This window comes from Gymnoscopelus microlampas, assembly GCF_963454915.1.
Source record: "Gymnoscopelus microlampas genome assembly, chromosome: 9".
Lineage (NCBI taxonomy): Eukaryota > Metazoa > Chordata > Actinopteri > Myctophiformes > Myctophidae > Gymnoscopelus > Gymnoscopelus microlampas.
The window spans coordinates 1,283,673-1,300,559 of record NC_139946.1 but is presented as its reverse complement, the minus strand read 5'-3'; the positions used below and the strand labels follow the sequence as shown (position 1 = coordinate 1,300,559).

General features: G+C 41.8%; 1 protein-coding gene across 2 annotated transcripts in view; it reads right to left on the bottom strand.

The window, feature by feature from the left end:
- Window positions 1-1,571: 1,571 nt before the first annotated feature.
- Window positions 1,572-16,887, bottom strand: part of kdm4aa (lysine (K)-specific demethylase 4A-a) — a 52,671-nt gene continuing 37,355 nt past the window's right edge. For both annotated transcript variants that reach the window (XM_084066332.1, XM_084066333.1), the window contains exons 19-26: window positions 16,573-16,649; window positions 15,874-15,929; window positions 14,514-14,622; window positions 9,100-9,288; window positions 7,071-7,241; window positions 4,944-5,063; window positions 3,725-3,817; window positions 1,572-2,662 (exon numbers count right to left, since the gene is read on the bottom strand). In XM_084066332.1, coding sequence (XP_083922458.1) covers window positions 2,522-2,662; window positions 3,725-3,817; window positions 4,944-5,063; window positions 7,071-7,241; window positions 9,100-9,288; window positions 14,514-14,622; window positions 15,874-15,929; window positions 16,573-16,649 — 956 coding nt within the window. In that variant the 3' untranslated portion in view covers window positions 1,572-2,521. The remainder of the gene's footprint in view (window positions 2,663-3,724; window positions 3,818-4,943; window positions 5,064-7,070; window positions 7,242-9,099; window positions 9,289-14,513; window positions 14,623-15,873; window positions 15,930-16,572; window positions 16,650-16,887) is intronic.

Genomic DNA, 16,887 nt, shown 5'->3' with positions numbered 1-16,887 from the left:
AGCCCAAATCAGATGTTTGGTATATCCAGATTAGAATCACATTGGTTTTAATTAAAGTAAACTAAGCAAAAATAAAACATATGGACACAGATTTTCGCTAATCATATCTGAAGCACATAACTGGCTGGTTTGAAATGTGATTAAAATGTGATTTCTATACATTTGTCTCAGTCTGGACACTCCCACACTGAACCACGATTTATACTTTGTCGCTTGCCGCAAGCAGCTGATGTACAAGCTCACAACGAGGCATTGTGAGTTTGTAGATCGCCTATAGAGCGCTGTTTTCGGGTGACACGGTCGCATGACAAGAGCGTTCGCACGCCTATGTTTTTACATGGTTACCACGGCAACCGCTGCAGATAGGTGGACGATGTGTGATTACACAAATCGTATCACTTGTGAAGAACAGTCTAGACAGCCCTGCTGCGTTCACACTGGCAGGAACACAAGCTACACAGTGACATGTTCATGTTGGTTCTAGCCGCCGTCCTACAAAAACTAGGGTCAAGAAGGGCTATTAAACATAACATCAGGGGTCTTCAATGTTTTTTGGGGCCAAGGACCCCTTAGCAGAGAGAGAAGCAGGGACCTACACTACTATTGTATAAAATGATGCTGCAGATAAAACCTTTTCATAGATTTCATAGCTAGCTTCATAGGCTTGTTTGACAGCACTATCATCAGTGTTGTGTGAATGGATCTTTTTTTAGTTTGTTTGCTTGTTTACACATTATGTTTTACCATGAATATGTTAATGAGCATTTTCGGACCACTTCAAACACTTAAACCCTCAATACTTAGCAAACTTGACTTTTGGCTTTGTACTTGGTTTGCTCGTTTTCTAAACTCTACACCAAACCTCTTTGCCCAAAATAGCCGATCTACAAGCTCAGGAATTGTAGATCGATAGAGCTTGCAGATCTGCCATTTTCGGCGAATGCTCCCCCCTGAATAGAGATTCTAGGGTTCAAGTGATAATGTAAAAAAAAATTACACTACGACCTCGAGGTGGGGGCTCCTCACTGCCGAGTCAGTAGGATACATACAACACAGAAATGTGTGTGGGGAGGAATCAATTGGCATAACGACTAAATTGGGGAGAAAAAGGGGTAAAAAAAAAGCTAAAATAAATGAATACAAATTAAAAGCTAGTCAAGTCAAGCGTCGGGTGTCAGTTTGTATGTTCATGTCACTGGCTCCCATTCAAAGTATTAACCCATGAAGACCTGAAGTCGATTCTACAAAATTAATGTCTCCTAAATCCCAACAGTATTCTGAAAAACGTTATGTTTCGATATGGTGCTGGTGCTCAATCTTTTTCATGCCAAGGACCCCCAAAATGATATGTATTTGGCCCGCTGACCCCCCCCATCTTAACATATTTAGTTCCAGGGACCCCCATGAAGCAAAGATTTGAGTTAAAAAAAATTCGCTTTAAAAATATATATATATTCAAAGATTTGCACCCATTTTCAGGATTTTTCAAAAATAGCAGATCTACAAGCTCGTAGCGTGGCACTCGGTGCCGCGCTATGAGCTTGTAGATCTGCTATTTTTGAATAGCCAAAGTGTAAAATAAATGCTTTTTTTTAAGCTCAAATCAAGAAGTGACACAGATGCGTTCCAGGTCTTAATGGGTTTTAAATTGCTTGTAGCCTGTCTCTTTGTAGCTGCCAGTGTGAACTCAGTGTCGCTGCTAAAGATCAGATTGTAGAAACACATGGGATTTGGCTGCAGGGTGAACAGAGCCTAAATGGATTTATTTTGTTAAAAAAAAAAACGATATCGGGAGCTTTTAATTTGAAATAAAATGTGATTTGGCTGCGGTGCGGACAGAGCCTAAATGAAGTGTAGGAGTTTAGAAGTCCTTCTAGGATCAGTGGTTCTCAAAGTGAAGTTCGGGGACCCTCGGGGATTCCTTGAGGGGGGTTCCAAATGGACCCTTACGGGTCTGTAACTCCGAGAGAGTGCAAATGGAACCAAATGGACCCTTATGGGTCTGTAACTCTGAGAGTGTACAAATGGAACCAAATGGACCCTTACGGGTCTGGAACTCTGAGAGTGTACAAATGGAACCACCCTTAGTTATGGGGGTCCTTAGGATTAAAATAATAATTTTGCATTCCTGAGCCAACAATTCAATATTTGCTGTGTCCACTGTGGTAGGAGACCAATGTAAAACTATATAAAATAATAATATGATCTCTCACAGTGTTAATCACTGATGAGCCTACTGATGATCCAGGTTCAAAGAGAATGTGTTAAATATGGGTTTGCTCTCGTTAAGATTGGTCTCCCATTAACTTAAAATAGTCAAATATTGGATTATTGGCTCAGGAATGTGACAAAAACAAAACATATCCATGAACTCGGGGCTTCAGGGGGTGGTAAAGGTAATTGATAAGCAATAACCTCTTCTTTTGGGTGAAGTATTCCTTTAAAACGGTTGAGAACCACTGTTCTAGGATCAGTGCTGGTGGTTGTTGCGTGTTTGGAACACTAAGGAGAGCTGCTGCTGCTACTCCATGATGGCTCTGTAAATGACGGGCTCGATGTAGTCGCCGCGGTAGCGCGAGTTGATCACCCTCTGTCTCTTGGACTCCTGGATGATCTCCTTGTCTTCAAAGATCCCGTCGAAACGCATGTCTGATGCCTTGGACTGAGAGGGAGTGGGAGTGGGGGGGGGGGAGAGAGAGAGAGAGAGAGAGAGAGAGAGAGAGAGAGAGAGAGAGAGAGAGAGAGACACAGACAGACAGACAGACAGACAGACAGACAGACAGACAGACAGACAGACAGACAGACAGACAGACAGACAGACAGACAGGAGAGAGAGAGACAGAGACAGAGACAGACAGACACGAGAGAGAAAGCTAAATCATGACACATGGCAGCTGGTCCTTTGTAATAACAGTATCTGCGGCCAAATGCATGAGCACCACAGTAGTAAAGAATAACTGCATCGTTTCATCACCGTTTCAGCGGTCAGGCCTGACTGTCCAACACATGTAATCCAATGTGCCGGACAGGGATGGTACGATAGTCGTTATTATGGTTTATCGTGATAAGAAAACGCTCACAACAAACTTATTGCAGAGATTTCGTGCAACAACGGCTGATAAGTCTATTGAGAATTACGGAGCCATTCCGGGTGGAAAACGGAACGCTCGTCCCAAAACACACTGCCCCATTTTTTTTCGCGGACCGAGGCCGCCGGTTTAGACCTGGGGCGAGGGTGTTTCAGGACGACGGTTCTTCTTCTATTCCATTTCTGAATGGAGAGAGGTGGCCGTCTCTGCGCAATGGAGAGAAGGACGGCCGAGGTTTCCTTTTTGCTACTCAAAACAATAATGAAATGTGAAGCTATTTCGGGGCCCTCTTTATACTGTGTACCTGGCAGGAAACCGGTTTGACGGCTAAACTGTTTTTTAATGGCCACTCATTAACAATTCGGCCGACTGCAAATGAGCCCCCTTTGAAAACAAATGTGACTTTCTGTGGTCGGCTACAACAGAATAGGGTGAGGGGCTGCTAACGTTGATTTTTTGTTTTTTTTCCCCTGGCGGATCTTGCCCCTACACAGGGACAAGCTGGGTTTACAGACCGGGCCATGGCCTTGTTGGCCCCAATGACGGTACGCGCCTGCTCACTAGACAACTGATCTGTAACCGTACTCACCAGTCATATGTAACCCTAATCACCAGACATATGTAACCCTACTCACCAGTCGAGACTTGACCCTCTTGGGCAGCTCCTCGTCTAGAGTGTAGACGTCATCTCTTTTGGTTGTTAGTTGGGAGCCGTCCTCAAACTCCACCTGGATCACAATCGTTTTTTGGGATTTGTCATTTGTTTTTATTTTAACACATGGGGTGCCAAAACCGTACCGGTACGGTTTTGCAAAGACACCCGTGGAGTGCCAACTTTCCTAAAAAACGTACAAATACGTGAGTTTTGTGTTTTTGTTTTTTTTCGTTTATATCCACACGGGAGGGGCTGGAGCAGCTCTGGGAGTACCCATTGTGATCCTGAAAAGGACAGGCCAAATGGATCACCGAAACAAAAACATGGCTCCCATCCGCTTCCTGTCCATTTCCTTCTTTAACACGCCTACATCTCCGAATCTGTTTCGGTGGAGAAAACCGGTCATGCGCGATGCGCGACCCCCCCCCCCCCCCCCATTGTAACTCGCGAGTGAAATGTTATCGTTCCAGGCTGTAGCCAGGGTCCTTGCGCTACATGAATGGATGCTTTTTTTTTTACATGGTTTTGCTCGTCGTGGAGTCTAGAGCTTTAAACAGCAAAGCGCAGTGAATGGGGAGAATGCTGGCACCCAATGTAAGTTGTTATGAAAAAATGCTGGCACCCAATGTGTTCATTTTGGTTTGTACTTTTTGTTTTCAATTTCAGTTTCCATTGGTTTTTAACTCCTTCACTGCCATGAAATTAATTAATTCATCCGTCTACCGTCCCCTTGCCAGCGAAACCGGCGATTTTACTGTACCTTTGAAACATCATGGAATATTCTCTGTGACCTCCTTCCTCACGGAGATTGGCTCATTACACTAGCCCTGTGTTAGTGCTAGTGCTAGTTAAGTGTTCAGTTTCTTTTTTTAATTTTTTTTCTCCAAAGGGCTTAGTTTTTGTGATATCATAATACAGGGTAGTCAGGGCGGGTTTCAGCCGGGAAGAAAAATTGCTAAAAATAGCTGATCTACAAGCTCACATAAGAGGCATTTTTGAAGACTTTGGACAACGACTAAAATCAACAGACTGCCGCCGACATGACCGTCGGGGGCAGATCCTCTCAAAAAAACACATTTATGTGGAATGATTATTGTGAACGATATACCAGTGAAAGATTATATCAGATATGACTTTTGTTTCATTGAAAAAAAGAAGTATGTCTTTAACCATTGCATAACAAAGGAAAGTGCTCTCACCAGGTACATTTGGATGATGTGAGCTGCTACAAACTTGGCTCCGTAGACCAGGCCGTCCGTCCAGCGAACCTGAACGACCTCGCCTTGGGGCGGAGGACCCAGCTGGACACAGTCTCGACTCTGTCGAGAGAAAGCAAACCTTAAGCCTAGTGGTTCTCAACCTTTTCTAGATCAGGGCCCACTTGTAAACCTCAAAAGTGTTCAGTGCCCAGTACCCATCACATATTTCACTTTAAAACACTTCCAGGGTCATTTTAACATCCAATCTGTCGATTGATTCAATATTTACATATTTGATATCAGACACGCCCCCTTGCTATATAAACCCATTGTAACTTCAAACTCGTGACTGATATTGTTCATCTAATGTGTGAGGGGACCGTGTTTGTTCTATTACTTTTACATTTGTTTATGTATATATTTTTTTATAACAAAAATGAAAAACATAGAAAATAATAAATAAATACATGGAAAAAGTCAGGAAAGAGAACCCGATTATCATCTTAAATTTGATTGTGACGCTGGTGTGGCGGTCTGGGCACCTAGGCTGTCAGGCTTGTCGCGGGTTCGAATCCCTATCCCGACGACCTTTGCTGTGTGTCACTCCCCACCTCTCCCCATTTCCTGTCAGTCTACTGTCCTTTAAAATAAAGGCATGAAAGCCCCCAAAAAATCTTTTTAAAAAAATAAAAAAAGATTTGATAGTGATCCAGTTCCAACTGCGCTCATTTCTTAGTTACTGCGCCCACAGTATGACAAAATGCTTACGGCTCCAGAAAACCCCAAAAAAGTTAGAACAGGAGGCAGAGCATTTAAGTTTCAGGCACCTCAGCTGTGGAACCTTCTCCCAGTCTCAGTCCGCAAAGCAGACACACTCTGTATATTTAAGACTAGACTAAAAACCTTTCTCTATGATAAAGCCTATAGCCGAAGTGTATAGACTCAGTCACCCTATAGTTATCCTCTCTCCCCTCCCCTGCCCACCCCCCCCCCCCCCCTCCCCTTGCTCTCTCTTCTCGTTCTCCCTTTGGTTGTGTGGGTTTGTGTCCCAATGGTACAATCGTAATTAACCCTGTACGGATTCACGCTCTAGTAAGGCCTGCCACTAATTCTACAACCGGGGACCCGCTCCCCGGAGTTTCTTTTATTTCCCACGTCGCAGGTCCATGGACTGTCAATACGGACCCCCAGCTGCGGCTCAAGACTGTGACTGCGGACCGGGCCTCTCCATGGAGCACGACCGTGGATTTCTACTACACTGCACTATACCACTATACTATATATACTGTATATTATCTTAATATTCTTATATTATACCATTATATACTACATACACATTATTGCTGTACTATATTATACTATCATATATATCATATTACACTATTATATGTGCTACTATTGTTACTGTTACTACCTGCACTGTATCTCTCTCTCTCTCTCTCTCTCTCTCTCTCTCTCTCTCTCTCTCTCTCTCTCTCTCTCTCTCTCTCTCTCTCTCTCTCTCTCTCTCTCTCTCTCTCTCTCTCTCTCTCTCTCTCTCTCTCTCTCTCTCTCTCTCTCTCTCTCTCCTCTTTCCCCCGACACGGTCGAGGCAGAAGGCCGCCACCCTAGAGCCTAGGGCCTGCCTGACGTTTCTTCCAGTTAAGAGGGAGTTTTTCGTTGCCACTGTCGCAAAAATTGCTTGTTCAGGGTGGGATTGTCGGGTCTCTTCTCTACATGTAAAGTGTCTTGAGACAACTTGTTGTGATTTGACACTTTAATAAAATTGAATTGAATTGAATTAGTGCCAACAACTCAGATTTGACTTGTTTATCCTGTATGTTCTTTCTCCTGATTGGATAAAATTGGTATTCCGACCTGAAAATGTATTTCATGTTTACTACAGAGAGACCCCTGTTTATGAACACTTTAACAATGATTACTATCTCTATCACAATATAGAGCTATGTATTGATTTTAACAAAAAAAATATTACATTTATAATACATGTAATATGTTAATTACAATATAGATCTATGTATTCATTTTAACAAAAAAAATATTACACTTACAATATATATAATATGTTAATTAAATCTTATCACAGAAATCAAATCAAACGACAAAGTTGATGTGAGCCAATCGTACCACGATGTCCTCAGGGAACAGGTTGTCGCTGAAGGACCCATCATCAAAGTTGACTTCGTAGAAGGTCTCCTTGGACAGCTGCACCACGTCACACTGGTAGTAGCGGCCATTTTTGTGTTTGCAGATGACCTTCTGGCTCACAGTCAGCTCCTGCATGGCTGCTTTGTTACGCTGTGATGGTAAACATTACACATTACACTATAACCTCTGCTTTGTTACGCTGTGATGGTAGACATTACACATTACACTATAACCTCTGCTTTGTTACGCTGTGATGGTAGACATTACACATTACACTATAACCTCTGCTTTGTTACGGTGTGATGGTAGACATTACACATTACACTATAACCTCTGCTTTGTTACGGTGTGATGGTAGACATTACACATTACACTATAACCTCTGCTTTGTTACACTGTGATGGTAGACATTACACATTACACTATAACCTCTGCTTTGTTACACTGTGATGGTAGACATTACACATTACCAGAGCATGTGAGTGGAGTGGAGCGAGAGCGGAGCGGGACGATTTTTAACGTAGCGGGGAGCAGGTTTATAAAAAGGGTGGAGCGCTACTCGGAGCGAGGACCGCCTGCCGCTCCAAGCCGCTCCGGCGGGGGCCGCGCACCCAATGTTTGAGCATGCCCGGTCGCACGGACTCAGAGACACACAGACATCCAGCAGTGCACAGCGCTCGTCCTTGATTAAGATTTCATTCAAATTTCTATTTCTATTTTTTTTTACTGTTGAGCGTCCCGGTTTGAGCGGAGCATGGAGCGAGAGGTGTGAAAATCAACGTGAGCGACGGAGCGATGGGGAGTGGAGTGCGGGGGGTCAACATGAGCGAATAGCGAGCGTGAAACCAGCCCCCTGGAGTGCCAAGCGGCATTTCCACCCGCTCCACTCCGCTCACATGCTCTGCAAATTACACTATAACCTCTGCTTTGTTACGTTGTAATGGTATACATTGCACATTACAATAGAACCTCTTTACAGATAATCCCAATTCAACCTGAATACTAGTGGTGGACAGCATGTTCTTGAGTACTCTTTTTGAGTATCTACACTTTACTTGATATTTAGTTTTTAATTATTATTATTTATTTATTTATTTATTACTTTCACTCGAACTCCCAGCAAACTTACAAAAACACATTATGAATTATTTATTTTGAAATTTCACAAGGCCCTTGAGATGCTGCATCTCGTTTTCGAGGGGGTCCGCAATTAACCACTTAAGCTGTATTTCCAAAAGCTCTACAAGCTCACAACATGTTGCATCGCAACAAAGTATTTAGGGTTTAAGTCAGGGGTGGGAAACTTTGATGATGCAGAGGGCCACTATATTTCCACTCTCACTCCAGAGGGCCACATTGCATATGCTGTACAGAAACCTCTTATCTCTGTATTTTTTTTCGTAATTAATGCTCTACTTCGTCATTCTATGTCACACAAAAGTCACAAAAATAGCCGATCTACAAGCGTTGAGCTTGTAGATCTGCTATTTGTTTTGCTATTTTTGAATTGGAATCCTGAAAAGGATCCTTTTTATTCAATTTGAAATGCATTTAATCATACTTATGTTAACTTTATGAACTTAAATTCATTTTAAGTTCCAGGGCGGCCCACCAAAATGTGTTAATATAGCAACGCAATTAGTTGAGCCACTTTAACTCAATCGTTGGCTATTTGAAAATAGGCAAAATGTTATTTAAAATAAAAATAAAAGGTTGAACAAAATGTGAAGAATTTGGAAAATTTGAACAACACAAATCTCAAATAGGGGGTCCCTGGCACAAAATATTTCCAGATGGGGGTCTGTGACTAATAAATATTACCGTAATCTGATTGTCCTCAGGGAGGGATTAACCCCTGCAGGGGCCCCTGGGCTGACATTTTTTTAGCCGGACGTTTTTTTTTGGAAAACATTTTTTTGTGATTTATTTTATTTATTTATGATTTTCTTTTTTTTTGCAAGAAGTCTGAAAACCAGTGTTCTAGTTTACAAATGGAACCCCTCATTACCTCTATGGGAGTGGGCCCTTTGTGCCTGCAGCAGGTCACGTACACCATGAAAGGCCACTCGTCTGGCTGCATCAACACCCCTGCAGCCTGGGCACATGTAGGGTGGTAGGCGGTGGGACAGCGGCCGTGAGAGCACTGCACACAGCAGCCCGACGCCTTCTTCATACGCTTCTTACAGTAGTAACATTTCTGATGCACAGAGACAGAGAAGAAAAACACATTCATTTACTTCTTACAGTTAACATTTCTGATGCACAGAGACAGAGAAGGAAAACACATTCATTTACTTCTTACAGTTAACATTTCTGATGCACAGAGTCAGAGAAGGAAAACACATTTCTTTACTTCTTAAACATTTCTGATACACAGAGACAGAGAAGGAAAAAAACACATTAATTTACTTTGTACAGTAGTAACATTTCTGAAACACAAAGACAGAGAAGGAAAAAAACACATTAACCCATTAACACATTCCCCGCCAGAGGTTTTTAGCCGCTGGCAGCGCGGCGGCTCTACAAACAGCCTCAGACATCATCATCCGCAACACAACATGTTTTCGCGACACCTATTTGTCTATTGGCTGTCCTGGCTGTCCTTCACTACTTTACAGCCAATGGGGAGACACTACTTTAAAGCCAATGGACGGCCAATGGACGGCCGTTACGTCACTCGCAGCACCCGCCTCTCCTCACGCTCTCTCTCTCTCTCTCTCTCTCTCTCTCTCTCTCTCACACACACACACATCACGGCCGTCCTGCAGCACCCGCCTCCCCTCGCAGCACCGCGGCGCAGGGGAGGCGCCCCCTTACCTCTGACTGCAAAGGTCTAATAGTGGCCAAACAACGGATGCACGCTTATACAGTACTTGAGTAAATGTACTTAGTTACTTAGAACATTTATTTTTCGCCGACTTCACATCACCCGTCCCCGCAGTGAACGGGGTTCCCTGGCTCAAAATAGATGGGGGGGACTGCAGACTCGATCCGGACTCGGACGTTATGACCCGATCAGGGATCGGCTTTATATAATATAATAAAATATATAAAACACCGAGTATGGAGAAGAAGTCTCTCTCTGTATCGCGCTGTATCTATCAGGCTGCGACCCTTAACTGCCCTCCTCCCCTCCTCCCCAGTCCCCACTCACTCACTCTCACACACACACACACACACACACACACACACACACACACACACACACACACACGGTCACGGTGCCACCGTTGAGAGAGGGAGACGCACGCAGGCACTGGTCGTCAATGTAGTAAAACATCTTGGATCGACCACTGGAATAATATAACTGATCATCATACATCTCAAATATAGGTCTACTACACTACTAACCTTTTGTTGCTGTTGTAGGTAGGGTAGGCTACATTAATGATGATAAAAAAATCGGACCACATCGGTCTAATACTTTCTCTCTCTCTCTCGCACGTGCTCTCTCTTGCTCTCTCTCTCTCTCTCTCCAGCTCTCCAGTCTATCCTCTCTATCAAAAGCATTGCATGGCTTGCGCGCATTTTAAGCTGGAATATAGGCAAACCTAACTACTGTTTATGCAGCGTTTCACTTGATGTTGAATCTCAACTAGTCAACTGGTGTCTACCGTATTGACAGCATAGGAAACGGTGAAATCAGTGTGCGCACTGCGCAGGGCAGGCATGAGGCATCACGGCCACTTGTCTTTTATTTTGTTCATTAGTGTTACTGATAGATACAGCGCGATACAGAGAGAGACTTCTTCTCCATACTCGGTGTGTTATATGTATATTATATAATAAAGCTGTTGACATCTCAAATTGACCAGCCAAACTAAAATCCACCATTTTAGAGAGTTGCTCCAACTTCCTTGGATCATCAGAGCGATGCGTTTCAACACAAATGCGCATATTATTGCCCGTCACTAGCAGGTTAACGATGGCTCGTTAAGCCTGTATGCGCAGTTGACCACATGGCAATCAACATCACTAATTAATGGCAGCTGTGTGTGTGTGTGTGTGTGTGTGTGTGTGTGTGTGTGTGTGTGTGTGTGTGTGTGTGTGTGTGTGTGTGTGTGTGTGTGTGTGTGGCAATGTACTTGTGTGAAAGTACAATAGTATTGGTATCAAAATGTACGTAAAACGTTCCAAAAGTGAAAGTACTAAAATGATTGAAAATAGCAGATCTACAAGTAGGTATTATACTTGTAGGTGTAAAATAGGGCTTAAGTGGTAAATGTATGTTTTATAATGTAATGTACAATATTTGCCTCTGAGATGTAGTTGAGTAGAAGTAAATTCAATTTGTATCAACAACAAAAATAGTTAGCCTAGCCTACTTATGCTTAGGCTATGAAAGTTAAGTGCAACCCTAATCCTAAGTGAAACCGCCTTTCAGGGTGAAAATGGCGCAGCCTCGCTTCTCCATCTAAACGTGCAATACAGCGGAATGCGCAAAAGTGTGATGTTATGTTTCACGTAGGCTGACTAGGCTCTCTTGCATGAGTGAAATAAGCAGTCAGTTCTATGAAAACAAGGCCAAAAGAAGCGACTAGGCTACATGAGCAGTAGCAGACTAGTACATTGGCTATTTGAAAATAGCATATCTACATGCTCGCAAAGTGTTGCATTCACAACGCTTTTTGAGCTTGTAGATCGGCTATTTTCAAAAAGATCTTGAAAAGAAAAAGTTAAAGAATATTTGGAATATATATATATACATATATATATATATATATATACATACATACATACATACATACATACATACATACATACATACATACATACATACATACATACATACATACATACATACATACATACATACATACATACATACATACATACATACATACGAGCAGTAGCACAGACTGGTACATTGGCTATTTGAAAATAGCAGATCTACATGCTCGCAAAGTGTTGCATTCACGACGCTTTTTGAGCTTGTAGATCGGCTATTTTCAAAAAGATCTTGAAAAGAAAAAGTTAAATAATATTTGGAATATATATTTATATGTATATATATATATATATATATATATATATATACATATAAATATATATTCCAAATATATATATATATATATATATATATATATATATATATATATATATATATATATATATATATATATATATATATATATATATATATATATATACATATATATATATATATATATATATATATATATATATATACATATATATGTATATATATATATAAAAAAGCCTGCCGCTAGCGGCTATATTATGACTTTAGTCATTTCTTGTTTTTTTTTAATTCCCCCACTGCTAGATTTTTTAACCTTTTTTAACCATTTTTTAAGTAAAATATTTTCCGTGATCAACGTCCTCACGGTGATCCCCTCATTACACACACACACACACAGGAGTATCGTAGAATCGTGGAAAAAAATAATCCGATTGCAGTAATCCGTTCCATAATTGCAGCCAGTTATTTTCACCCAAAATAACATGGTAAAAATGCTGAGATACAGGATTTTAAAGTAATAAGTTAACCAAGGAGTGAATGGAGCTAGAAATCTTTGGATCGCGATATCTCTGGTTCTGTGTGGATAAATTGGAAAAAAAAGACAAAAAAATAATAATAATAATAATAATTATTATTTTATTTTGAAAAACGGATATAATCGTTGGTGGTAAACGGGTGTATTTTTAAACAACGGATATATCCGTGTTTGGCAGGTAATGTGTTCGGACCTGAGGCGATTCTTAAAAATGTTTTCTAAATCCTAACAGATTTTTGAAAAAAAAAAAAACACGATTTTTCAAAAATAGCCAAAGAAATCTAAAGTGACACAAATGCGTTCCAGGTCTTAATGGGTTAATGTACTTACAGTAGTAACATTTCTGACAGAGGCTTTTTATAGTTGTAATATTTCTGACGGACAGAGAAAGTTTGATGCCTTCATATCTTTGCTGTTAGGTTAAAACCTTATCTCCAAAACCATTCCTTTTTTATTATTATAAAAAAGTTAAATAGTGCTTTTAGTAGTAACGTTTCTGACACACAGAGAGAGAAGAGAAACAAGAGTTCAAGGACAGGGAAACTAGAAGAGTCAAGCTGGGCTCACACTGAACAACTTTGAAATCTGCTTGGCATCACACTACAGGATATTTTTTTTTACAGTATGATTCTCTTATAAGATTATTTTAAACATGTACACACATTGACGATAAAACAAAGTATGCATATCACTCTACAACATCAGTGATGGCAAGTCACATTATAAAGCGAGACACCCAAAGCCATCACCCAAGCAAAGCAGAATGGCAGACTTCACCGTGAAACCTCGCCATTGTGATGACCGGCAGGCAGATCATGATCACTGATTTGACAGCGAAGATGATAGCCGCATATATTATGCCTACTATTAGCGATGTCGAGGGGAAAGGCTTCCGTGAGCTGATGGCATTTCCAGAATACACCGTGCCCTCTCGCCAAACAATAACAGCGTAACGAGAGAGAGAGAGAACAACATACGTTGAGGTAACCGGAACCATCGCCCCAAAACACACTCGCCCCCATTTATTAGCGAGGTTACATTTAGGAGTACCAGGTGGCGACCGTTCCCAGGGCACCGGATTTGATCCGGGGCGACCGTGTTTTGGGGCGAGCATCGCGGAGGTAACCGGAACGCTCCGTAAGATGTTATAAATGTTTATATCCAGGCCAAATAGGAAATGGCTACATATTGTTGAACGTGTTGTGTTGTTACTATTATTATTTGGCATCGGGAAGGAGAGCTGAATCTGACATCATTCTTCCTAATTTGTCAAACGTAGGCCTAGTTAGTATTGCGTTATGTGTTAATAAACACATGTTTATAAAATAATCTCTCTCTGTCTCTCTCTCTCTCTGGAAAGCAATTGAATGGACTTGCTAGTGTGTTGAAAAGCCAGTCTGTATTTTTCTTTTTCTTTTTCTGCAGGGCGGGTTGGGCTCCTGTGGCAGGGTGGTAAAAAAAAACCTGACCCTCGCTTCACTACTATACAGGGTATCTGCACATTTCTAAAGTGACAATTGAAAGACTTTTAAGACCTTTCAAATAGCTCTAAAATATAATAATAATAAGAGCATTACTGCGTCAAAAGTTATCAACAAATGATACTATAGCAAATGGTCAAACATTGGCCAATTGTCAAATATTACCTAAGACGGAGGCAAAATAGCTACAAGTTCACAACGCGAGCCATTGTGAGCTTGTAGATCTGCTGTTTTCACAATATTTATCTGTGGAGCCGAGTCAAACAAAATGTAAAGCCTCAACTCCTACAATTCCAAGTGCTTGTCAGGGTGGGGGGTCCCTGTTCAAATATGATTTTATCCACATGATAAATGTGTTTGTACATCCGTTGCCACAAAGCACCGTGTTAACATGATACACCAAGTGATTTGAAGAAGCTCACCAGTTTGAATCTTTGTAAAGGGATTCCACTCAGGTCCACAGGACGTCTGTCTGTGACGTTGACAAACCGGGCCTCCAGGACTGCTACCGCACACATGACATGTACCCACCTGTAACATACAACACAATACATAACATTACTGCTACCGCACACATGACATGTACCCACCTGTAACATACAACACAATACATAACATTACTGCTACCGCACACATGACATGTACCCACCTGTAACATACAACACAATACATAACATTACTGCTACCGCACACATGACATGTACCCAACCTGTAACATACAACACAATACATAACAATACTGCCCCTGCCTGGTATGGGAACTGTACTGACCTCGACCACAAAGCAATGCTGAGCATAGCCCAGCACATGTGTCTTCTAACCTCAGCCAAGTGACTTCATTTGCAACTAATTCGCTCAACAACACGAATAACGGTAAATGTTGTGTACGAATCAGCTGGTTGAGTGACATCTGCATGGGACCTTGTAATTATGTAATTGTTTTTCCCTCTCTACTGGCCCCTGTGTGTTAGACTTGATGTCCTGCCCCCCTGTGGACAGGCATGCAATGCTCATTTGGTATGTTCTTGCACTCTATTTCAATGACGTGACGAACACGTTGCTTAACACATCCACTGCCAGGCCCGTAGTCCTACGGGCCGTTAAATCCAACCGTTAACTGCCGTTCCCGTAGCCCGTAGTCCCGTAGTTTTCCCATGTTAAATCGTGCAGGTGCAGATTCCGGATTTTTTTTGCACTTCCGGTCTCGAAGTGGGCGGACCGGAAACGAAATAATACTGTTTCCGGTTTTTCTCCCGCCTCCGTTTCCTGTCTAGCGGTCAACTTTGGACGCCATTATCTCTGGCTTGTTGTTTTTCTCACCGCATCCACCATTTTAGCGTTTTCCTCTCGTTCTCCAGAATGCAGTGTCGGATCGCCGCACGGTTTTCAGCGTTTTGTTCGGTCGGGTCCCGTGTTTGTGTCGAACCAAATGAACGCGGATTTTAAACGGATTTAGCGGGGCCTATGACGGAATCAAAAAAACAAAAAAGGTAAGAAATTGCTTGGCACTACGATGGACGTTCTGAGATTAGCCGATGGCAGTCAATGTGTTAACACCTACACTGCAAGTCACACAATGGACAATTGATATGCATCTAGGCTTATTCCTATGTTAATTCGCTAGGTGTGAGTTGGGAGCCTTTGAAAACTGTGTTGAGGTGCGAATTTAAAGTAGTTTTAAATCTATGCGTGTGCCTGCGTGTGCTCCTGGTCAAATAGGTTCCAGCACGGCGTGCAAGGCCGTCCAGTGAGCATTGCACCCCTGCCTGTGGATGTACTTACTTGTTGTTATTGGCTCTCTGCAAGGCCCCGCCCCTCAGCGAACATAAACAACATTTCTGTAAACAGGAGACACCATTATTAATGAATAGTTATATTATAAACTCTGCACCACTCATCATTTAACAGCAATACTGACACTCTAATATTAAATAAACATAATTCAACAACAATACAAGTGCTCATGAAAGAAACGTCGCATTGTGAATTTCACTTTTATAATGTGTACAAGTCCTTAGCTATTCACATTTTCTTATTTTTGGGTTGATAAAAAAACGATATACTGTAACCCAGTGGTTCCCAAACTGGGGGTCAGGACCAAATTATGTTTGGGGGTCCCCAGATGATTAGCCTAAAGTGCAACATTGTTTTCTCACTCATCAGTAAACAAACCAACATACAGTATAACGACAACATATCTACGAGTTAACAACATATCTACACAACATATCTACGAGTTAACAACATATCTACACAACATATCTACGAGTTAACAACATATCTACGAGTTAACAACATATCTACGAGTTAACAACATATCTACTAGTTAACAACATATCTACAAGTTAACAATGCATCGTGGTGCAACATGTTGTTAGCTTGTAGATCTGTTATTTTTGTCAGAAGACATCTGGTATACATTAGGCTGCATTCACACAGCAGACGGTAGGTTAGCTCTGCCGCCTCACCAACAACACTGACCTCTGTCATGGCGTTGGCTTTGCAACGCGCACATTTCCACTCCTTGGTAACGGCCGCCGGGTTGATGCCGTAGCAACCTGCAGAAACACAGTCAACAAACTTAGCATGTTACTAATACGTACACCAGTGGTTCTCAAAGTGGGGTCCGGGGTCCTTGAGGGGTTTCCAGGGGGTCCCCAGCAAAATTAGTTAATATAGCATCACGATCCGTTTCGCCACTTTAACCCTATATACTATATACGTAGGCTGTTTGAAAATAGTAGATCTACGAGCTCACAACGCGTCGCGACGCAACACTTTGTGAGCTTGTAGATC